This window comes from Platalea leucorodia, assembly GCF_965183815.1.
Source record: "Platalea leucorodia genome assembly, chromosome: 4".
Taxonomy (NCBI): Eukaryota; Metazoa; Chordata; class Aves; order Pelecaniformes; family Threskiornithidae; genus Platalea; species Platalea leucorodia.
In genome coordinates this window covers 75,232,475-75,258,568 of record NC_138826.1, presented here as the reverse complement: position 1 = coordinate 75,258,568, position 26,094 = coordinate 75,232,475, and the positions used below count along the sequence as shown (strand labels likewise).

At 37.2% G+C, this 26,094-nt stretch overlaps 1 protein-coding gene across 1 annotated transcript in view; it reads right to left on the bottom strand.

The window, feature by feature from the left end:
• Positions 1 to 26,094, bottom strand: part of ANKS1B (ankyrin repeat and sterile alpha motif domain containing 1B) — a gene marked incomplete at both ends in the record, with an annotated part of 442,459 nt that overhangs the window by 315,656 nt on the left and 100,709 nt on the right. The window contains 1 exon segment of the mRNA XM_082308774.1: positions 18,381 to 18,521. Coding sequence (XP_082164900.1) covers positions 18,381 to 18,521 — 141 coding nt within the window.

Genomic DNA, 26,094 nt, shown 5'->3' with positions numbered 1-26,094 from the left:
GAAGGGTATTCTCTTTTACCCTCTCACCAAGCATCTGAAACAGTGGGTTTGCTGTTGTAGGAATAATACATGTACAAAGATATCTGAAATAATTCTCTCCCTCCAGCACCTGAAACAGCCTTTGTGAGTAAGTTTCAGTAAGCCTTCCACAGAGCTGAGAAAAATGTTCATTTTAAAAAACATGCTAGATTTGTTGTTCTGTATATTTATATTGTTAGAAATGTAAAGATGAATATTTTTTCAGAAACCATTTTAAAAAGTTAGATCTGCTTTTTCAAACTTTGTGTTTGAGGAAAAACGAGCATTATTTACATAGCACCCCAAATGTAGGTTTAAATGTTAGGTCCTTTTCAAATGCATATTTTCACATATCTTGTTTAGAATCTAAAATTTCATATGAAAACTCTACAGACGTCAGTCCCTGAAAGCTAAAGGTCCTACAAAGCTTTACAATACAAAACTCACTAATGTAGCCTAAACTATAAATGTCTGAAAATATGGGTAAATTGTGAGCATAATGAATGCAGTGTTAACCTCAGCAGCAGAAACATATCACTGTGTTTTATGCAGAGTTTTCATAATTCTATCTGGCAGATATTCAGAATTTCAAATGAAGTTAGATTGTTGTAGTCATGTTACATGCTTTCCCATGCATACAACGTTCAGGCCATGAAAAAGAGCAGATGCTTCCTCTAATAAATAACTCACCGTGACAAAGAACATACCACAAGTCTACATAATCTGGTTTATGCAAATGCTAATGGTTATGTGTGGCAATGTAGCATAATATAATAACTGGTTTAATAAATGATTCTTAGTTTAGCTGAACAAAATGCAATTACAAACTAGAAAGTAATTTCCAGGTTAAATATCCTCCCATTTTTTTTGGTTTTCATGAACAACGTTAAACAAAAAAACATGTCGTTTGAATATCAAGCTATAGGAAAATGCCTATTTAAAATAAAGGCTATTATATTAAAAAGATAAAATGAGCTGAAACCTGAGCTCCATGGAAACAATACTTGTCTGCAAGTTGCTTATGTTCTAATGCCTAGGTTTTAAACGCGCACACACACACACACACACCCCCCAAGCAGTTAGCTCAATACATGGGGCAAATTTTGGTAAATTAAAAAAATTGGGAAGAAAAAAATTAATAATAGAATATTTTGCATTACTAAGTATGATAACAAAACTACGAATTAATCTTTGTCAAAGTATTCGGATACCCTTTCATAGCTCATACAAGACTTTCTCCAGTAAGAGATAAAATAACTCATTGAAAAGTGAGACGTTTGGGCCAGAAGATGTCTCAGAAGGTGACTGAAGAGGTTCAGAAGAGTGTCACAGTTTCAAGGGTGTCAGCTTCAAAGTTCAAAACACATAGAACAACAGGAGGAAGGCTCTTCTGGTATCTACTGGGGTCAGAAGAAAGAAACTGCTTTCCACTTTCACAGAGACTGATACATACATGTGTACTTTGTCAGGCTCTGGATTTCATTCAGTAACAGCCCAAATATTTGAAGGTGGTTATGAAGGGACATTTTACACAATATCTGTTTGTTACATAATCAGACGTCTTCACTAAAAAAAAAAAAAAAAAAACAAAGCGCGTTTTCTTATTTGTAAGAAAAGGATCACAACAGTTTTATAGAAAGTGTGGTAGATATCCTGACTTACAAGGATACCAATAGTATGCGACTAACAACTGACAGATTCATCTTGAGCATCACAAAAAAATTTTTTTAAAGTCACTATTAAATCACTTTCCCCTAAGCCAATATAAGAAATATTTTGCACTTTGGGTTAACATTTTTGAATGGGCTTCTGAGTAGGTGTGAAATATGCACAGAAAGAGCAAATGAGAATTTATTATTCTGCCTTTGGACCACAAGGCAGTGAACCATTCATGCTTCTCCCCAGCTGAAATACACACAGGCTTGGTCCAGCTCTTCAAGTTTTGTCTCCTACTCTACTAAAACATACCAATCTTAGCTTTCCAACAGAAGCAGTAAACATGAAGTAAAAATAATCCCTCATGTTATAAATATTATATTAGATGGCCAAAACCATAGAAAATGTTAGATATTGAGAAACCCTTAAGTGGAGTTATTATTTACTAGACAGAAAATGCAGAAAAAAATTAGCACACTATATTAAGCAGACAGGCTGAAATTTTCTCACATTTTATAGCTCCATTCCTATCAATTACTGTGCTAGTAAATGAAAAATATATGGGTTGCTATGGAGGGGAGAGAGGAATTGAACACCTAAGTAGATCTGGAAGCAAAACACGTCATCTGTGTGAACAGTAGTTTTCACTATTAACATAAAGCAGAAAAGAATGCTAGAACTGCAAACTGACTTGATTGGAGGGCAGATAACATCACTAGAAAGAGACATTATGGAAGACATTTGCTTTGAAAAGAAAGCTTTAGCACCAAAGTGTATTAATCCATTACCTGTTACAAATAATCTCTGCATTTTCAGAAAATATTCTGTATCTGTCCATGCATCTTGTTCTGAAGCCATGTAAATACTTTCACAAATTTGCACAGTAGAAACCAATTACTTGATGCCATACACAATGGATTTAATAGAAGCTACAAATAAACATTTGCTATTTCAGGAAAGGGAATCTCCCATGTTTAAAAGTTTTTCAGTTAGATACTGAAGAAATAAAAATTTAATTATGTTTGGTATAAAAGTTATTATTGCAATAGTGTAAGCCAAGACTCTCTTAAAAGAAACCCCTCCTACACATGCTCCCACAGTAAAGCAGAAAGAACAAGAAAATGTTTTTCCAAATATTAAAGTTATTGAAAGTCATATTATGAGAAATGAACAACTTTGTTGTGAATCATACCTTTATCTGGTACACAACTGAAGAGAAAATGATATATAAGATCAACAGAAGAACATTTTGAAGTTGTTCTTTAAAAGTCCCAGGATCATGCAAATTTTGTAAAAGTTAGTACTTTCTAACTAAATAGAACATAATAACCTTTGTCTACAGTAAGTATGGTATTTCAGCAGTGTGAAAATTGAACCTAACAGTAAGAGACAATCAGAGGCAAATTCATACTGTAAGTTAGAATCAGTATTTGAAAAACTGTAAAATAAATAAATACAACAGGAGAAATATGCACAATAGTAGTAGAGAAATGTTAATACAATGCTGTCCATATCTCCCATGTTCTTAAAGAACCCAGTAATTTCCTATTTCGAACCACAGTTCAGAACCATAGTTCTGAATGGGATCCTATGAACTCTGCTGTTTCCTGGCCAAAAGTGTGCCAAAGCCCACTAACATTTATACCATGGATAACATGGATACTTAGTTTTATGGATACAAAAAGTTCCATCATCCAGTGCTATCTTATCATTCTGCCTACATACTTGACAATTGTATGAAGACTGACTTGGACATGTTTAATTCAATTCGCTAAGACTGAAATATAAGGACATGTGCTGGTTTTGGCTGGAATAGAGTTAGTTTTCTTCACAGTAGCTGGTATGGGACTATGTTTTGGATTTGTGCTGAAAACAGGGTTGACAGCACAGAGATGTTTTTGTTATTGCTGAGCAGTGCTTACACAGAGTCAAGGCCTTTTCTGCTTCTCACCCCACCCCACCAGCGAGGAGGCTGGGGGGGCACAAGAAATTGGGGAGGGGACACAGCTGGGACAGCTGACCCCAACTGACCAAAGGGATATTCCATACCATATGATGTCATGCTCAGCATACAAAGCTGGGGGAAGAAGAAGGAAGAGGGAGAACATTCAGAGTTATGGCGTTTTTCTTCCCAAGTAACTGTTACACGTGATGGAGCCCTGCCTGCTTTCCTGGAGATGGCTGAACACCTGCCTGCTGATGGGAAGCAGTGAATGAATTCCTTGGTTTGCTTTGCTTGCGTGCACGGCTTTTGCTTTACATTACAATGTCTTGACCTCAACCCACGAGTTTTCTCACTTTTACTCTTCTGATTCTCTCCCCCATCCCATTGGGAGGTAGTGAGCTTGTGGCTGTGTGGTGCTTAGTTGCCAGCTGGGGTTAAACCACGACAGGACAATACATCAGCATAGTTACCTAATTCACTACTCATCACTGAAGGAGAAACATTCAGCTAATAAACATGCTACTTCCTTACAGCTCTTTAAATAAGGAATCCCACTGTTTTATCTCAAAGCTCTACTGCTTTAATTGTTACTATAATGATTTCTATGGTATGAAAATCTACTTATTTATTACAAATATGCAGCCTTAGTGATAGTGAAAATTGAAAAGCCTGGTCTTTATTTTGCACACAAATTCAGCTCAAAAGCATAATGGAAACTGAGAATGAGGAGATTGTATAAAATGAAGTGAATAAGGATTATAAGGGAACCAATGTCACATTTTCAATGAAATTTGCACTTAGAAAACTTTCTGTAGGTTCAGTGCAAGATTCCAGTTTCAGAACAGCTACCACAGAGTCATGTGTCTATTTGGCCAGAATTCAGGAATCTTGCCCCAGATTTGCAGTCACAGTAGCTGTATGTAATACTTTTACCACAGATATTCTCTATTAAGGCTGTGTCACCTTCCTTCATATGCGAACAAACTACTATGTCAGTGTTTCACACAAACTAGATTGTAAAAAAACACACAAAACTCTTTACCTACTGATTCTATCGCTCTAGGTTCCGATTCAACTAATTTCTGATATTTCAACAAATCAGTAACTTGACTTCAAAATAGCAATGTAAATGCTTAAAGTTAATATACACTCAAGTAATTTGCAAACTTAAGATCCTTTCATAATTTCATGATGAGGAAACAGAGTTGGTCAGAAAAAGAAATCTGCTACTCAGAAAGCCTGCATGTTTTGTGGAACCACCTAAAGCTGGACAACAGGAAACACCTGGCAGTGGATCCTTCTGGGTCAAAAATGAGATTCTAGCCGCTTACAATACAAACTGTGGAGCGTCTGCAGTTCTTCTTTGGTCATACAGTCCTGATGAGAAATAATTGTCCTTAGAAGAGAGATGTTAAGATAGCTATCCTTAAGAGGCAGCTCAAAAATTGTTCATGCACTTTACAATAGAGCATTATTACATTCAAAAGAAACATAAAAACCATACACTCAATCCGTCCACTTTGGGAGTGGGCAGAAAGGAGTGAAGGAAGGCCTCCTGCTCTGTCAGCTGCGTACCCTCTGTAAGTGCCCTGGTCTTTAATTTGCACACAAATTCAGCTCAAAAGCTAGGCACGTAGTCAAACACATCCCTCTACTTCATGTCTCATGCTGGCTGGCTTCCAGTGGCTTCCTGTTCAACATAAAAGAGCAATCAATTGAACATCTTCAGAGATGTCCACACTTTCTCATTGATACAGGGAGCACAAGCACCCAGATAGGTTTCTGAATGAACTTTCTGCTGTCAATATTTATTCATCACAATGCAAAAACAATAACTCTATAAAATTATTAATTTACCTCAGTGTCTTCACACTTACATCCTTTATGTTGAAAAACTCTGCAAAATGCCTGATGGACTGTTCTGGTTATACAGAGAGACATTTATAACGTTTTTTAAAAAGCTATCTCCCTCTTTTTCCAAATTAACACAACTATTCCCTGTATTATTAGTAGTATTACTGTTATTTCTGCTTATTATTGTAAGATTTTATGGATCAGGACTGCTTATTGCTTCTGGAAAGTGAATAGAGCATTTGCATTCTACAGCAATACAAATGATTAACGCCATTCTAAGTAGAAAAATACAAAGCATGCCATTACTCATTTACTAGCTGAATTGCCTTTCTGACACGCCTTAAAGTGAAAACATGTATTTGACTAGAATTGGCAGATCACATTTTCTGTCAATAAACAAATCCAAAACACCTTATCATGAAAACATGCAACAATGTACTCTTACATATTTCCCTTTGATATCTCAAATATGGACTCTCCTTAACTTCAGTTTCAATTTATTTGACTTCCAATTCATGAGTTTACCTTAATTATGAATTATTAATAGTGGAAAAGTCATAACAATCAGTTTCAGATTTTACGAAACTCTTAGCCTTAGACTGGGTTTGGATTTTTGTGAACACATGTCTCCTGATAAAGTTTTATATGTATGGAAGCCCAAACGAGATTAAGCACATTAATGCTTATGCTGAAGTAGCCTTAAGTAATTTGTTGAATCAGGGTTTATTTCATTTTCAGACTCAGTATAATGGGTACTGGTAATAAAAGTTTTCAGTGAAATACAACAGCCAGACATGACATTAAACCCAAGGCATGCAATTTCTTTCGTACAGCAAGAGAGGATTCACAGTTACAGACTAGAAAGTTGTTTGTTTTAAATGCTCAGTTTTCAGTCAGGTCTTTTCTTCAGAAAGAAATCAGGTTCTATCAGTTTTACAGACTTCTCCAGGGACTTACTCTATGCAGCCATAAGTTTCCCTACTACTAAAAACCAAAGTAAAAAAAAAAACAAAAAAAACCAAAAAAAACCAAAAAACAGTATTAGCTTGCCAGTGGCTCTCAAATATATTTGAGAAAAAAACCAAAACAAAACAACACCAAAACAAACAACAAAACAACCAAACCAAAAAACAAACCCCAAACGAGAAAAAAAGTTGCTAGGCTCAAAAAAGGTCCCAAAATGTCAAGTGCCTTTAAATAGCCCTTCATAGAACTGCAACCTTACTGCAGCATGACTTAATAGCTAATCTGTGTAGTAAATCCAGGTAGTAATCACATGTGCCCAGATATCACAACCCAACTGATCTCTTAACTCCAGATACCTCAAATACCAGCCTTTTTGTCCATAAACTCTTCTCCTCCTCTTACTATCATAGAAACAACTACAAAGTATATATGATGGCTTTTTTCCCCAAAAATGTAATACTGAACAGTAAACACGATTTGGTCAGACTAATCAGGAACTTCTACATAAGTTTTCAAGTTTCAACATACTGCTTTAACATTTCTGTTAGGAAGCAGCTGAAGTTCAAACATGAAGTTTTTAATACGAAGTTGAACTTCTTTCATGTACAAAACTATTTGCTATGCATTATTGCTATCCATTTGCTGTGCAACTCAAATTGATTTTTTTTTTCCATTTTCCCATAATTTGTCAGGCAGTACTGAAAGCAAAAACATTGTGAAAGTGTGTCTTCTGGTTATGACTAAATTGCAAACCACAAAATAACAAAACGTAACATACTTACACTATTTAAGATCTTCCCAGTTGATCACTGTGCCATATTTCAGTTAGGAATGTGACAGTGTTCAACTCAACATTAATTTGAATATCTTTTATAGTAATTGAAGTCCACCTTGAAAACTACTATAGTCATCGATACTTCAGATGATTTCTGACATGTATCAACAATTCCAGTATCATTTGACACCTCCCTTCTTTCTCTATCTCATCCCATTTGATTTTGCTGTTTCATGATCCCACCAAGAGACAACACAGACCAGCGGTACACAGATTTACACAGTGCTGGACAGGGATAGCTGTACTTTCACAAACAGTAATTTATGAACTGAAGAAAATGGAGTCAGTCCTAAATTTTTAAAGAAATTACCTCATCTGAGGTCACATATCTAGAATTTTACAGAGAATTATAGAATGCAGATGTTCATATATAATTATATGAAAGAGATCTCTGGAAATCATCTCATCCAAACTCTCAGTCAAAGCAGAGCTATCTTAACCATTAGGTTGCTCTGGGCCTTGTCCAGTCAATTCTGAAAATACCCAAGGATAAATAGAGTACATCTCTGGTTACATTACATACCTGTGTGGTGGTGTCTAGATTGTACAACTAGTACAGTAAAAATGCATTTGCCACAAGACATCTGAAATCATGGGCAACTGGAAATTTACATTAGAAATTAAGAAGCTACATACTATATGCAAGAACAAAATGCCTAGCTTCATTCCTTAAAACACAGTCAGAAAATGCAGCATAGCACTAAATTAAGCCACGTTTTTTTTCCATATACTTATTTCCCATCACTGTTCAGCAGGGTATAATCATCACCTGCTGATTCTTTCTAGGCAGAATACATATTGCACTTTTCAGTAGCTGCTTCAGTGTGTGGGTGGCATGTTCCTGAAATTACCAATAAAACTTCAGCTTACTGCAGAACAGACAACACTGCAAATCAAGAGTTTAATAGAAATATTTTTTTATGGGTAATATAGCTATCCATGTCAATGCCATTTAAGTAAACTCATCATTTAATCTACTAAATTAAGAAGTGAAAAAAATAATCATGTTTTTCACTGAAGGTTAGAAACTATATGAAAATATTATATATAATATAACAACCTTACTCTGGCTATTCATGTTCCAGGTATACAATATGCCAAAGTTTTCCTGGCTAACGGTGGTCCTTCCTGGAAAATAATTCTGTCTCTACCATGTCTATGTCATCACCTATTAAATTAGTACATCACCAAAAAAGATAACAGGTTTCCTCCCCTGTAACACATAAATTAGATAATGCCACAAAGCTTTCTATTTCTAATTTTGGTGAACTTCGACACCAAATAATATTAGCCAAATTTGTTTCTTTACCACTCTAATCTAAAATGTACTTCCACTGCATGCATTACTTATCTTTTAGTAAAGAGCAAAGAAGAAAAACTCCCTCTTTTATACTCCCTTATCTGCACCTCAGCAGTTCAAAAAGTTACTATAGCAGTCACACTGAGCTTAAAATCCAAGAAAATTTTTAGAGGCAACTGAAAATAGGAGTTCAAACTGGAAGAATAAGTTAAAATGAAAATAAATAATGCCCAAGAAGTTTCCCAATTTTGTAATTCTCCAGAGAGAGAGACAACATAGAGTCATGCTGTTTCCCTCCAGAGAGTTATCAATACAGAGATTTTTTTTTTTAGGAATAGACCTGATCTCTATACAAAAACTAAGTTAGCGCCTTATTTAATTTCTTCATTCATCTCTTGTGTATCCAGGACTGTCTTTGCAATTGTAAACATAATTGCAAAATAATGATTTTCAATGTCAGGCTTTCTGTAGAATAACCTTAACCCTCTTCTACAATCCAAACACAATACAAAATTCCTTCCCATTAAAAATTACTTGTTAAAATTATATAAAAAGAAGTACAGACATGATGATCTTCTAGAAGTCAGACATGAAATACATAACCTTATTTACTGATGCATCAAACTCCAAACTCTAAGTATTCCTATCACAGCCTATACTGATAAAGAAACAGTATCATTTACAGTTTATCTCCTAAAATCCTGACGCAGCTGGTAAGCGAGCCAACCAGGGGAGGTGCCCCGCTGGACCTGCTGTTTACGAACAGAGGAGGACTGGTGGGTGATGTGGTGGTTGGAGGCCGTCTTGGGCACAGCAACCATGAAATTATGATAGAGTTTTCGATTCTTGGAGCAGTAAGGAGGGGGTCAGCAAAACCACTACCCTGGACTTTAGAAAGGCAGACTTTGGCCTGTTTAGGAGTCTGGTTGAGAGAGTCCCTTGGGAGGCAAAGCAGTCCAGGAAGGCTGGACATTTTTCAAGAAGGAAGTCTTAAAGGCACAGGAGCAGGCTGTTCTCATGTGCCAAAAGATGAAAAGATGAGCAGGCGGGGAAGAAGACCAGCCTGGCTGAACAGAGAGCTTTGGCTGGAACTCAGGGGAAAAAAAAAAAAAAAAGAAAAAAAAAGAGAGTTTACCATCTTTGGAAGAAGAGGCAGGCAACTCAGGAAGACTACAAGGATATTGTCAGGTTATGCAGGGAGAAAATTAGAAAGGCAAAAGCCCAGCTAGAACTTAAACTGGACGTGGCAGTTAAAGATAACAAAAAATGTTTTTACAAGTATATCAGCAACAAAAGGAGGGCCAAGGAGAATCTCCATCCTTTATTGGATGTGAAGGGAAACATCGCCACAAAGGATGAGGAGAAGGCTGAGGTACTTAATGCCTTCTTTGCCTCAGTCTTTAATAGTCAGACTGGTCATCCTTAGGGTATTCAGGCCCCTGAGCTGGGGGACAAAGATGGGAAGCAGAATAAAGCCCCAATAATCCAAGAGGTAACAGCGACCTGCTACTCCACCTGGATGCCCACAAGTCTATAGGGCCAGAGGGGATCCACCTGAGGATACTGAGGGAGCTGACAGACGTGCTCACCAAGCCACTTTCCATCATTTATCAGCAGTCCTGGTCAACCGGGGAAGGTCCCAGATGACTGGAAGTTAGCTAATGTGAAACCCATCTACAAGAAGGGTCAGAAGGAGGATCCGGGGTACTACAGGCCTGTCAGCCTGACCTCAGTGCTGGGGAAGGTCATGGAGCAGATCATCCTGAGTGTCATCACACAGCACGTGCGGGCCAACTGGGGGATCAGGCCCAGTCAGCATGGGTTCATGAAGGGAAGGTCCTACTTGACCAACCTGATCTCCTTCTATGACAAGGTGACCCGCTTGGTGGATGAGGGAAAGGCTGTGGATGTTGTCTACCTGGACTTTAGTAAGGTCTTTGACACTGTCTCCCACAGCATTCTCCTGGAGAAACTGGCTGCTCATGGCTTAGATAAGTGCACTCTTCACTGGGTAAAAAAACTGGCTGAATGGCCGAGCCCAGAGAGTGGTGCTGAATGGAGTCAAATCCAGTTGGCGACCGGTCACAAGTGATGTTCCCCAGGGCTCAGTATTGGGGTCAGTTCTGTGTAATATCTTTATCAATGATCTTGATGAGAGGATTGAGTGCACCCTCAGTAAGTTTGCAGATGACACCAAGTTGGGTGGAAGTGTTGATCTGCTGGAGGGTAGGAAAGCTCTACAGAGGGACCTGAGACAGGCTGGATTGATGGGCCGAGGCCATTTATATGAGGTTCAACAAGGCCAACTGCTAGGTCCTGCACTTGGGTCACAGTAACCCCATGCAACGCTACAGGCTTGGGGAAGAGTGGCTGGAGAGCTGCCTGGCAGAAAAGGACCTCTCTTCTACAGGAGAACCCGTGACAAAGTTGCTGGATTTCCTACCTCTAGGAATCCTGGAGTTGTATAAGCAAAATATAGATCAGTTGTAAAAGTAAATGTGAAGTTTATTATTTCTAAAAAGATGAATATCTGACACTAAGCTAGAAACACGGTGCTTCTTTAAATATTTAAGTAAACTTTCCGTATCTGTCTGTATTTTTGTAAATAGCCACACATCCTGGCAACATGATGATTTATACTTATGGCTTTTAAATCAAAGTTCAGTTTTTCCATAGCAAATGCACTGTTCTCTTTACAGATATTACTTTCATTTTTTAATAATTAAACAAATGTGGCGTTCCTGGTCAGCCATCATGTCAAACATAGGGAATAACTGTCAGGATTTTTAAGTTATACATACAACACTTAATTCAAGAGACAGTGCAGTTAAGCTGATCCGGCAGCTTCCTAAATGGGACATAGCTAAACCTACCTTATCTCACAATTACTTCATATCACAATTAGGAAAATATGCTGGCATGCCTGTCAAGATTAAGGTGTGCAGACTGCTTGCTTTAAACTGATAATATTGCTATGATCACACAGGACTCTGCACCACCACTCACTCCGACATTGCAGACAGCCCTGTGTTTATCTCTGTACATCAGGCCCTGTTTGTCCTTTAGCAGAGAAATATGCAAAGCACACTATCCATGAAAAAGAAAATGGAATGAAAACTACAGAATTTCATACATTTGGAGTATGCTGCTTTATTCCAAAGAAAATGTGAGTATGTATATATGTGGGCATTGCTAAACTTTGTAAAATAAATATATTAGGAAATTAATAGTAAATTAACCTACACTGCAGAATAGAAGATTAAGAGCAAGAAACAATTCTATTACTGCCACACAAGACTGCTCTACACTTACTTGCCATATTCCTTACCCCTTCCTTACCTTAACCAATCGATAAAGCAAACAAATTCTCTCGCCAAACTGGTCTTTGTTCAAATTGCTTCCTACTACTTTACCAAAAATTATGTTCAGGCAAACTAGGTGAGAGAGCAGCTATCCCTTGTCCAATCTTCCAGGTTTCTGCTATAAGGAGACTTTATGGGAAAAATGGCTGAATTATTCCAATCCCTTCACCTCCAAGACCTGAGCTGCTTAATGCCTATTTCACATTTAAATATAATGAGATTGCAGAAGTTAAGGTTCTGTCTTCTCCGTAAGGCAGGAGTAGACTAACGTGCACAGCGCTCTAAATAGTTCATGCACAGCATGCACAGCACTCTTAATAGTTCAGGCCCTACGGTTACCAGTATTGTCCCTGTACTTTGGTACCGCATAGCTAGACCATTAAAAGTCACGCAAACATGGGTTTTTACAAATCCTATCTGCTCTTGCAGCATGCAGCACTGGGAATCTTCAGGAAGGGATCCTGTGGTGGAATACTCTCTCTATGCACATGCCAGCCAAGACATACAGCTATAAATGCAGATGAAATATGCTCACACACATATATTGAGAACCTGTATATGAAGTACATGCAAAGCAATCTACTAAGTGTTCCTTGTTGATCTTACTCTTCTTTTCTGCAATAACAGGTCAAATAACAACCACATTTCAATTCAGCTTCCAGTTTATGTATTTTATCGCTTTTATCAGTATCTGTCACAGTGCTGAGTACAGCAATAGGTCTTACTGTCCCTGAACAGCCTCACCTGGGGCCCCTACCCACACTCATGCCCATGGGCCCAGCAGCCCCATTTCAACTCAGCCCTGGGCCCTCAGTTCCTGCCTGAGACAAGCTGTGGGAGTGTCCATCTCTAACTGCCACATCTGTGCCCATACCTGGCCAAGGACCCCAATGGTCTGGACCCTGACTTGCAGACTGACTTCCCAGCTTCACTTCAGACCTGCCTCATCACCGTGGATGTCCTGGTGATCTGCTCTTGGTTCCTGATTAACCTCACCAGGCCTGATCCTGACCCCAACGTGTGGACTGACTTCCTGGCTTGACATTGGACCTGCCTTAGGATCACGTACTTGCCTAATGCGCTGTGCTCAGGGCTGCCCCCAGCTGCCCCCCCAGCCTGCCCTGCTCCCTCACAGCAGTGGTGGGACAAACCCTAGCTGGTGAAGGCCTGCCCTGCCACCCCAGGTAGCCCCTGTGGCTCCTGACACCTTCGCCCCCAGGGAGTCACCAGCCCTGAGTGCACCCTGACGATACCCACATATTAAAACTTTTCCTTTGAATAAAGCAGCATATCTCAAACATGTGAAACTCTGTAGTTTTTATTCCATCTTGTCTTTTGACCGGTGTGCACTGAATGTTTCTCTATCAAGGCGCAGAACTTGGTGTAGCTCATCTATACACATACAAGAAAACATAGGCTTTGCTTGTGCTAGGGCAGTCTGGGAGCAGCTTTTTTTCTCAGCATGTCTCAAAGTTCTCTTAAGAACTTTGTCTCAATGTTAGTTTGCATTAAAACAAGGTAGACCAAAATGCCCCTGAACCTTTGTGAACTATCTAGAAATACACTATCCAGATAGAAGCACACTGCCTTCTCTGGGAATTTGTGATCTTCCTGTCCCTAGAAAATACATCACATCCCTACTGGATGAGGCTTCTTCCAGAACACAGTGGAAACAGCTAGCTACGTTTTGGGGGTTGTTTTGTTTTTATTTTTAATCTAGGCTGGTAGAAGTGCCTGTCTTGCACAAAATGATACAGAAATTAGAGCACTCACAGGAGATATACGATCAAATTTCAGTTTTTTTTCTGCTTTAGAAATCCACATCCACAGCCTCTATCTATTACTAGATTATAGGCTTTTCTGATATGGGGGTACTTTCGAACCTTTTATTATGCTGAAAAAAAAGTTTGATACAAGTTGAAATTTGACCAGAGGAAAAAGCAGCACCCAAAAATGACCATAACTCTGTAGTCTTCTGCTTATGGCAGTCCACATAAACTGTCATGACTGTATACAAACATAGAGCAGCGACCAGAATTCAAACTCCTTTTACCAAAAATATAAAGGGATGAATCCTTACTCAACCGAAATTTGCTGTTCTTGCCTTTGTGATGACAGAAACTTAACTCCATTCACTGACTAACCAAAGGCAATGTGGAATAGCAAAGTGCCTGAACCAAAACAAGGTAACAACAACAGATAGACTGGCATGGAGAAGATATGCATTGGAAAGAAGTAGATTGGGATGAGAAGCTTGTTGAAACTCAGATTGGGAAGAAAAAAAAAAAAAAAAAAAAAATCAGTTGAATGCTAGATTTCAGAGGAGTCAGTCTCACACTAAAACCACAGGAGTAATACAAGTTGAAAAATAGGAGCTGTGGCACATGTACCCAATAACTGAAGGTCTGACTGCTAGCGAGGCTGTAGCTGTGTATCTACAGTTATATTGTAGCTCTCGCTACAATTTACGAACTGCAGACAATGTGGTGGTACAGTCTTACAACCTGACTCTGGCTAGCAGTCTCAGCAGGTTTGTAGTCGAGGTCAGTCACTGTGCTGAAGCCCCTGTTCCTACGTCTTCACTGCTGTCATTATCTGTGCTGTGATTCCTTCACAAAGAGCATAAACAAAGCTGTAGTGTCAACCCAATTATCTGCAGAACTCTGTCCTGGCAGCCTGTGTGCCTTCAGAATTCCTCATAACTGTAACTACCCATATGTATATGAAGTTGATTATGCTATTTCTACTTCTAAACTTTCCCATTCTACATTTAGCTGAATTACCAGTCTCTTGACTAATTCCTCATTTAAGATGGTCAATAATAATGACACTACAATGCTTCCAGCTTTTTTTATCATTAGCAGGCATTGCTCAAAAATATTTTTTAAGGATCATATCTCAGTTTTCTTTCCAGTACTTACCTACAGCATAGTGAGATCTCTCCAGCTAAATGTTACACTTTATCACATAATTCCTACTTTTGTGGCTATTCTGAGCGAAAGCTACATATGAAATATCATATTCTCTTATTCCAGCTCTTGGACAGGAAGAATGCTCATTACAATCATACTTTTATTGATGGCCAGAAATGCAACCATTAAAACATTAAGAATCTTGGTAGTTACTGTAGGAAAATTTTACAAGAACTGGAGATCCACAGAAGAGGATCTAGTACTATCATACCATCAAAGATTTGTCTCAGTTTAACAGACATGTCATTGCAGAGTAAATTGTTTTCAATTAAGCCTGCAATGCTAGAATTTGAGACTGCTGTAGAAGCACTTTTGGGGTTTTACATCTTTGCAAGTTTTCAAAACTGTTTTTACTGTGCTGATATTTAAGATTATTAGAAATTCTGGAATGTGTAAAAAAATAGTTATTCAGTTATAAAGGTGGAAAAAAGTTTTTTCTTTTGTACTGACTGACAGCCAGAAAATACAGAATCTGGAATTTCCTAAGAAAGATTTTTTTTACATATAAAATACTTATTTGTGGAAGTCAACTTTTTTCACAAAAATGTGCATCAGTTTTACCAAGGATGGAATTTCTGCCCAAAAAGAAAGATTAATTTCAGAAAAAAGCAATAGCCCTACGTTAACCATGAATCATAATCTACAAGTGGAATTCACTCTCTGCTAAAATAAGAGGCGGCATTTAAATTTCAGTCTCCCAAAATCCAGCTGGGTAGCCTTGCTCTCTGGCTTTTTCTTTGTTTTGGGGATGGATGAAGCTGGTTGTTAGCTCCATTCTGATGTAGAATTGGGCACTTTCTAAAACCCTGAAATTTTTACAGGACACAAAGATTTTCCATCAATTCACCAACTGTGAGACTGTACAAGAGTTGCTTATTCTGAGAATACCTGTATTACTGCTATGTTTGGTTTTAAATGATATCTGCAGAACAATTTACACAGTACTTTCTATAACAGTCCTTTCTAAAATGACACTTCCCAGCACAGTACAGACAGAAATGACATACTGCAGTACCTCCAGCCAAGCCTTTTTCCGTAACTGCAATAAAGAAATCAAGTTTGTCAAGGAGATAACTGCTCTTTTCTTTGGCATATAGAAAACTGTTAGCTCATGGGGTCACAGATGGACACTGTCATAATCTCACCTAAAATTCACTTTCATTCTACCATTGTACCTCTGACTGTGTATATAAACCAAGAATCAATCTTTATGTTTGTTCTCCTTTGCTGTGTAAACACAGTATATTTATATAACTGTAAAATCTATTTTTAACTAGAAGAGAACTGGAAAAATGAACTTGTCATTTGTGTTCAAGAGTAATTGATAGACCCTTTTCCCTATTTTGGGATCTTTGGTAGAGTATGGATTTCAAGACTGTCAAGTACGCTTATCTCATTGTTTCTTCATGATGAAGACTACATTTTCTGATATGCTAGTGGACTGACATAAGTATCAGAAACATATTTTTGTACTTTTACCTAAAACATGATGTTGCAGATTATATCTATCATAATTTGTTAGACCAATTCAATATATTGGTCTTAATCTAAAAATTGAAATAAATAATTTGTGTTCTTGATCCCTTAGAACAAGATGTTCTCTGCCGCATCCTGAAGTAAATGTGAAAGATCCAACAGATTAGCTAACAGCTTGAAAGACTGCATACATAGATGGCAACACTTTATAAACTGAATTCACTGCTTTGAAATTTGAAGATTTTTCACTACTTAACTTCTTTCTTTTCTTTCATAAAAAGAAAAAAACCCAACAAAAACACCAAACTATCTCTGTCTTCAATTTTTATGGAGAGAAACAATCTAGAAAGGCAATCTGTCATTTCATGAATGAACACAGAATAAATATACTCTTTTTTTGTACCCATAATTAAAAATCATGTTAGTTCTCAGAGCAAGAAAGATGAGATATTGTAAGGTTGAGTTTAAAACTTAAGTCCAATGAATAAAATGAATTCAGGAGTCACTATCTTAAAACTTACATTGTTCTTCAAATGAATCTCTCTTTATAAAAAGGAAAGAGATACCAACCAATAAAGCTAATTTTATTCTATTTTTCAAATGTGTTCCTCAATTTTATAACACACTTTACATATACCTTACATTGAAAAGAAACAAGGAAAATGAAAATGTTTTTTAAAATTGGGAAATCACTCCAAAATGCCGTATGTGCTCATCATAGGAAAGTTTAACTATAATTAAACCATAGGTGATACATATTTAAATAAGAAAAGTTCCATTTATGAAATTTTTTTGAAACAAATTCTTAAAAATGAGGAATTAGTAACTACGGCACTCCTATTGCAAATCAGGATAATTCTGACAGCTCTGCACCTTGCCAAATGCCTAAAATGAAAGATAGTATGAAGCAGTAAACAGCTACTGAAAGGGGAAAGGAATATAAAAGCTCCTTATAAAAAGATAGGGCAGCGCTCATTGTTATTCAAGCACATCAGTTGCCATATCCTGTTTCCATTGACTACAGTGGAAGCTTCAAACAGGTGCAAGTCCCATGAGACTAAAAGGAATAAAACGTACAGTCATGGTATGAAAGCAACAGTGTATAAAGTGTGGTGAGACAGGATATGTAATTCCAATCTGGTACACAAGAATCTAACAAAACTATTTAAATGCAGTGCCAAGTAAAGATGCAACTGAAAAAACAGACATTTCTAAACAGAAATTTGGCAGGTCTCCATTCAATACTACAAGAAAACCGCAGGAAAATGTTACAGAAATGAGAATGCAAAACTATAGTGGGGGGAGAGAACAAGGGAGACCCAAAAGCAGCCATAAGCATCATCCTGTTCTGTAGCAATACAATATCACTTGTTCAGGTCACAGCTGTTGGCATGCCTTGGTGGGTACTGCAGACTGGTCTGCTCTGAGAATTGTCGGGACTTAAACCCAAGTATGTTACCCATTTTTATTTATTCTCTTCTGTATTATCATGAGCATTTGAAAATGTTTGGGACTTTTTTTTTTTAACTTATATATTCTTCAAAGAGAAGTCTTAGGCTATATTCTTACATCAGTTGAGTTATGCATGATGTCCTCAATTAATTCTATAAAGAAAGTAGCTGAGCATTATAGCATTATATTAATTAGAAGCTGGTCAAAAATAGAGTACTTATCCCAAAGGAAACTACGCAACTTCAAAATTTCTCTTCAGGCTGAATCAGAAGAGAAAGCTATGCAACATAAAAACTATCTGTCTAAAATGGCAGTAATAAACACCAAACAGTCTCATAAACTAATCTGGATGAGTATTACAGCAGGATGACCGAACTTTGACATTTAATTTTAAAACTGGATTTTGAGGTTAAAATGAAGACTGAAGGTAACAATTATGAAGGGAATAAGGCAAGACCAGAAATTACCGTAAGAGGTAAGAAAGAGAAGAGATTAAGCAGCTCTTCTGTAGTTAATGTTTTATGATGAAAAGGTAAACATATACCTGTGCAAGCATAGGAAATCCGAGGTTCCTGCATCCATTACAAGGTGTCAATGCCTCCCATAAACCTGAAGGACCACAAGTATTTTCACCTGCATCATCATCTTCTTCCTCTCTTGGTGATAAACATGTTGAAGGCGGCCTCTGTGAATAAAGAAACAGTACTTTCAAATTAAACAGTGATATATTCTAAAGAAACATTTTACTTAATGAAAAGAACTTAAAAGATACCTGCTTATAAATTTCAAAAGATAAAGTGCTGTTTTAATACAAAGTAACTACTCAACTATCTATCTGCTGTATGAAAATCACACTTTCTAAGGAAAGTGCATGTTGATCTATCTGCAATTATACTTTAAATATGAGTAAACATAGTATCTTACATTAAAAATATGTATTTATTTTCTTCATTATCAAGTAATGGGCAATTTCTACTTCATTCTACTTTAAAGTTTGCTTTAACATCACTAAGTTTAGGATATCCCACAGAGAATAAAAACTAACATTCATATAAAAAAAAAATACTATCCCCAAGAAGGAAATAATATAAACTAAGAGGATCTTGCTTCAATAGTCATCTGCTGTGTTCAGAAAAGAAAAGTACAGCTGTATTATATTTGCCTGGATCAGTCCAAGGTTTTTGCAGAAAAAAAAGATAAATTCCATCAAAATATGAGATTTCAATTTTTATTTTATATTTACCAATAATAAATTAGCTAGAAGGGATGAAAGGTATGGGAAAAAGTCATTCAGTTGTGAGCATTAAGGCTTCCATATTGGTCTCAGTGATAAGGGAATAATGCTGATTTTTGCTTAAACCACTATCCTAATTTTTTAGGACAGCCAGAAACAGGAAGAGGGGACAGTTCCCATTTATTTATGTTATTTTGCTACACAGGATAGTCCACCCCAACTGAATGAATCGCAGTGGCAGTTTTTATTGATTTCAGGAGGAGGAGGAGAAAAGTTAAGCCAGTAATAAATGATTTTTAAAATCTCATGTTAAAAAAAATTATGATAACAACAACAAAAAAGTAAATTTTTCTCACATCTTAATTCTTTGTCCATATTTAAATTGGAATATGTAATAGCTGTTCTAGCCTGCTTGACATTTGTTTGTGCAGCCTACCAGATATTCAGATACTAAATGCTGTCTTTAGGAACACTTGTTTATCTTCAACAATCTTTCAGAAGTGGCTGGATTTTTGCCTGACCAACACAATGCTGTTTGAGACTATGGCTGACCACATCTATTAATCTGGTGGTAACATTAACTCTAAAGCACTGCTATGAGGCCCATATAAAAATAAAAAAACCCTACCACTTAACTGCAGATTATTCTGGCCAATAGAATAAAGAAATGTGTGGAGTCTGCTGCAAGAAAGGGAATGCAGAGGTGAAGGAAAAGTAGGGGGGGAAAGAGGTGGAGAAACAGCAGCAGTTCTGAAGATGAACACAAGTTGACAGAAACTGTAAGAGAAGCAAAGGCTCCGCACCGTCAGATACTAACTCATATTGTGTAATATCTGAGGATCATTTAACCTTTGACTCTCGTGCTAACTTCTTATACACAGATGTGGTTGATATACCATTAATTTAAGCAGAAAAAAATATTTCAAATTCTCTGTCAGCTCACTCACCAAAGATGAGAAACACGATACATCCATCGCTACTAGTCTGACACCCCTCAGTTCGAAAATGGTTGTTCCCTTGTTGCAGACTTCATGAATTTAGCCATATCTTCTAAAGTTAGGTGGATTTATTTACTTTTTATTTTAAAAGTAAATTTATGAAACATTCTTAGCATGATATTTCATGAGGTTATTTTGACAGTCAAGTGGTACCACAGACTGTGTTGCCATAGCAACCAATATTCTTACACAGATTATCAAAAGGATTGGGTTAACCCTGCAGAGTGTGGGTCGTGAAGGACTATTATTGCTATGCATTTACATACACAAAAGGAAGCAGACTACAGGTCTTTCCCTTCTATTTATGATGCCATCTTCCATGGTGCTTGCCCTACGTTTATATTTTAAATCTCAGAATTGTTGTACCAGAAAATAAAGTGCTTCTTGCCCCCTGGAGCAAAAAGCAAAGAACTGCAGCAGTGCTAGGTACAGTAAAGCAGGTAATGCACATTAGATGTGACCTTACAATCCAATGTAAGTGAATGAAGACAAGTAATAAAAAAAAAAAAAAAAGTACAGTCAATGCACCTTCTAAAGCTAAAAAATGCACTCACATAATATCAGAGAGAATTTTTTAACACAACTAAAGGAAGATGAATAATGAAATTCAATACATTTGACTCATTCAAGGGAGAACATGTGAATATTTAGCCATTACAGGAAGAGAGTAGAAAAAAATTATAGCGAAAATATTATTGAACAATGGAAAAAAATACACAAGCAAAATGAGACTTGTATTATTTCCATTAGATTTATTTCATGTAAATAGCCTAAGATAGAGTGGGGATCTCACAAATTTAAATTAATGTTGTCAATATGAATGAGAAGAAGTGGGGAATATTATACAGGCAGATCTCCTGATCATTCAAAAAAGGACCAGTCGATGTCAGAGTTCATAAGACACATTATTGAAATAAATTGACTAGTACTCTTATGCAACTAGAGAATCCACGTATGAATTATACAATACAGGCTAATTTACAGACTACTGCAGAATAGGGTTGACTCTTTTTATACTTAATGACTGATTTCTCTTTTCTTGCCCAGATTTCTGCTACTGATAAAGCACTAAAAAGGAAGCATTAGGAGAAATATATGCAAAGGGTCAAGAAACAGTTATCGCTGTCACCTTTCTCACCCACCCCTGCTGCCAGGAGCCCAGTTCTTGCCAGACAACAGGTGCAAAGGGATAAGTGGGAGTTGCTGCAGGGAGACAGCTGCATTTGCAAAGAGGAGAAAAGGAGTTAATAGTTGCATCAAAGGGGAGTCAGAAGTCCCCCAAATGGGGTAGACTGGGTTTGCATACCCCAGGGAGAGGGATGCACCTGGAGGAGACAGATGTTATACAGAAAGATCTACAATCAATCCACAGACCTCAGACTGTCACACAAGCCCATAAAACTCCCAACCCAGACCACCCAGATTCCTGCTATTCTCTCCCAGCCTTCATTCCTTTCCCAGAACTCCCTCATTTTTCTGTTCTGTTTCATAATTTAATTTTGCCTCCTCAGAGATCCTTTGGACATGAAAATCTAATTCTGCGTGTGCTGCTGGAGAGCCTTGAAACAGCCCTGTGGGGAGAGTTTTAGTGAAACTGAAGTTATTCATGCCCACTTCTCAGAAAAAAAGAAATAAATAAAGAGAGAGGAAGAGATTTCTGTCACCTAAAGAAAAACAGACACAATTGAGACCCTTTTATTCATGCCTCTTTTGACTCCAAAAAAAAAAGTAAACGTAGTTAGAAAATGCCACCTAGATCATAGTTGCTCAATTAATTGAATTTGCCATTATGAAATGGTGAAGTCAACATATTAAGCTTATAAAAGGCCAACTCTGCCTAAGCTAGAAGAGACACGAGTATAAGCATCATATATCCTCAAAAAAACCAAGACAGAAAACCCTTAAAAAAATATTAGATATAATATATTAAAAGGAAAAATTGGTAGGGAAACTACAAGAGTGATACAGAATAAAAGATTTCATAAAAGTTCTGGTTTTTACTGGAACATTGAACTAAGTGTTAAAAATTGCTTATAGCAGTAAGACACTAACAATATAATTTCTCTATACATAAAAAAGAGAGAATAATAATATAGCAGTAAGGGAGTAGTAAGATCTAGCATAAGGACTTTGGACTATTACAATTAGTGGCAAGCTTTCCCCAGATTCTACTGGGCCTGACACATCACCTCTGATTTTCATATCTGATGAGCATTTAGATTATGCCTTTGAAAATTTAGGTATGGAAGTCTTCCTCTTCGTGTCTCCATCTACACAAAAGGCAAAATTTGCCCAGTAGGATACATTAGACTAAAGGATGCTTTATTCTGTAAACAGGCTATTTGTTCTCCTGGTATATGGATGTACATCAAATTGGCTATCACAATAACTTGACATCTCTCTCCTGATCTAACAGAGCAAGCCAATATTTAGCAACAGACAGAATGATGAGTACAGACAAAAAGAAGCAGAGAAAGTCTGTTCCACTCTTAACAGTCAACAGGAAAAGAAAAAGAGAGCACCTTTAATCTTAACTATTACTTAACGCTGCCAAGTTCACAGCTCAAGAAGCTTTACTCTATGTATAAACCATACAAAGTTTTGGCCTTCCTTTTTACAGATGTCAATGATTTCCTGACTACCATATGACCTCATTATCTAGAGAGGTTTTCTCTATGAATGCAGGAAGTCATACAAAACCTCTTATTTCCTTTTATTCCCTCTTTTTCTCAGTTTTTAATGAAAACTCGTCTGCTTTCTGCCTTGACATTTGTAAGCAGCCATTGCTAGGCAAAACATGATTTAATTCCCTCATTTCAGGATACAGAGGAGACTTTCCTGTAGTAGTCCGGTGAAATCTAAAACCAAACATAAAAATCTTTCTTTACTTCTTGTATCTCTGTTTTTGCATAATTATCATCTGTTTGCAGTATACCCTTTCAGGCAGTATCCACTAGAGCAAGATAGCACCAGTAAAACTGTAAGAGATATAAAATAATAGGACCTTTACCATTTGCTATTGCCTCATAGTTCTGGACACTAATGCTAACTATTCATTTATCTTACAGCATATCACATATCAAGAAAATAAGCTTTTTGAAATGGAACAGCAAAGACAAAATCCGAAAGGCAATCTCCTTCTGCTTATGGAAGGTAGAAAGCAACCAGACATTTGATAAGCTAAATGCTACCACTTAGTCTGCAACAATGAAGTCAGTAGGAGGTTTCTTCTGAAGAAATAGTTTGTCAGACAGAGGACCATGCAAATATTTCATATGATCCTAACCACTGGATTACAGAGGCATGTCTCTACCTCTCCTTTGCCTGGGCCAAGGGATATGTAACTCATGTCGTGAAATACAAGTGAAAAAAAAATACAGTTCTATAGTCTAATACTCTTAATTTTACATTATACTAAGAACTAACAAAGAAGGAAACTGCTCCTGAATATCCTCTATAAATTAGGCTGAGCAGGTTGTTCTCTGCTGCTGCTGTTCCCAGCAGCTGTGGCAGCCAAGCCAGGGACAGCGGAGCCGGGATAGTATTCCTGTGCTCTCACTGCTCCCCCTGCTGCTGCCCAGGCTGCTCCCAGGGGAAAATGCCTGATGGATACAGAAGAGAAAAAAGCAGCATTTGGGCATGAAACGTAACACCATCAGTTACTATTTTTCCACAGCAGGATCCCCACATTAACCAAATGTACCCTTCTGGGATTCAGTAAGGATCCTGACAAGGAGGAGCCTCATTTACAAGACACATGCTATGTCTTACAGAGGAACAACAGTGAAACGTTTTGGTGGCCTGGGCACACCTTTCCCACATCCCCCAAGGCAGCCTTCTCCCTGCTTGGTGTTTTTCCATTTTCCATCCTCGTTATCTTGTCCTCCACCTAACACTGCGCATCTGCAGCCATTCTTTCACAAATATGTTCCTAGTTTACATTTCTTTCGTCATTTCATTCGCTATGAGTCTGGTTAGAGTTTGATTGCACCTCCTGTATTCAGCAAGGGAATACCAGGAGAACAAGGATGGTCTTGTACCTAAAGCAGCTGAATGTTGAAGAAGTGTACTCGGTACCTGCCTCTGCCATAACCCCTTTGGGATGCCGGACATGTCATTTAAACTTTTCCAAGATGGTCACTAAGTTTGTGTTCCTTATTTCCTGGCTATGTTGAAATTGTGAAGGCAAGTTTGCAGAAGTGCCAGATGACATCAGGAACAAGCATGAGATATTCTGTGACCATATTCAATGGTATGTGAGACTAAGTGCTCTGAAAATCCAAGCTCTAGCAGTCCCAGATAGGGAGAATCTTGACCTCTACACCACTGCACATGATAGTATTTTCTGACTGGGGCTCTGTAAAACAAACAAACAAACCCACACACACACACAAAAAAAACCCCAAACTTTGTCTGAAGCAGTCAAACACTTTGAACTCAAGCACAGTACTGTCTGAACTGAACCTGGGAAGAAATTACTGTAACTCAAAGTCATCAGAAGGTCAGCAGAGTCATGGTAATTGACTACATGTAACAACAGCAAAATGTATTAACTTTAGGTAAACATGATTAATTCACATACGTGACGAAAAATACATGAATGTGTAGTTACTGCCCCTCAGTGGGCAAGTGCTATTGACATCTATCATGATGAGCACTCCAGAAATTAATCATTCTGTCTTCAGAGCAGGATCTGACAGTATGCAGCAAATACATCCTGGAACTAGATGGCAAGTACAATGTACACTGAATAAGCCCAAAATTTAAGTAAAAATGAGATTATAAAATGAATGAGTACATCTGAATGTGTATTCAAAGCAGGACCATATGCTTCGATTTTTTAATTCATCCTTGCATGCAACATAAATAATGACAATTAAGACAACTCTGAATCTTTGCACTACTCTCATAAAAGGATGCATACATACAATACGACAAAAGTTTTAGGACTTAAAAACCTAAGCAGCTATTAATTAATTGGGAAATACCAGGCATAAACTAAAAAAAGGATACTAATTCCTTTATCAATGGAAGAAAAGGTATCTAAGACTTAAGGTGGCTTTTCATTTGCTAAAAAATAACCATAAAAGAAAAAATGGCCCATCAACAGTGTCATGTATTAATAAAAAGGTTGATCTTGCCCAATTTATTTTTCACTAAACATAAAAGCTTTTCAACTAAGTCTGGTTATCTTCATATGAAGAGTATTTCATCGCTATATAAAAGCCACTACCAGGATGCTCATATTTAGTGATCTGATATTTTGTGTGTATACCTTAAGTGCAAAGCAAAAGACACCTCAATGTAGTTCAGTAAGAATCTTCACTCTTTTCTAACTGCTGCTTAATTTTGCCATGTGGGTGAAGATTTTCAAGTGACAGAAAATTCAAGAATTCAATAAATCGAAAAATTGCAGAGAATGGAACACTAAGTGCTTTTAGTAATTATAATTTAACCACAATAAGAAGGTATTTGCTAAGAATGATGCAATAGATGGAGCCTATAGAATTTTCATGTTTAAATATCTTGGGAAGCATATACCACATTTGTTTTTCAGTGTGAAATTAACGGGACGAAATATTAGCTGCTTGAAGCTGCAACATGCACTGTCCTGATTCAAAAAGGCACTTAGAACATCATTCTTTTAAACTAGTTTGAACTGTTTGAAAGCTAAGCATTTCATCTGAGCTATTTGTTTAATCTATGGATTAAACTAATTTATGGATTGTTTAATCTATGGATTAAACTAGTTGTCTTTAACACATGGAAATATAGGCACTGCTACAACTTATTTACCCCATCCTAATATCTGTGTTTGGGACAGGATTGAATTGCCTTCCAAATTAATTTCTCCCTCTTAACATTAGGTAAAATAAAGTTAACCTGCCTTTTAAGCACTTGTCTGACTTTGAGCATGTACCTCATACACATAGATCAGACTATTCACACACTTGGTATCAATTTCAAATACTTAACATCAAAGCACTTCAAGTGCTTTGCTGGACCAAGTAAAAAGAACTTAGCAC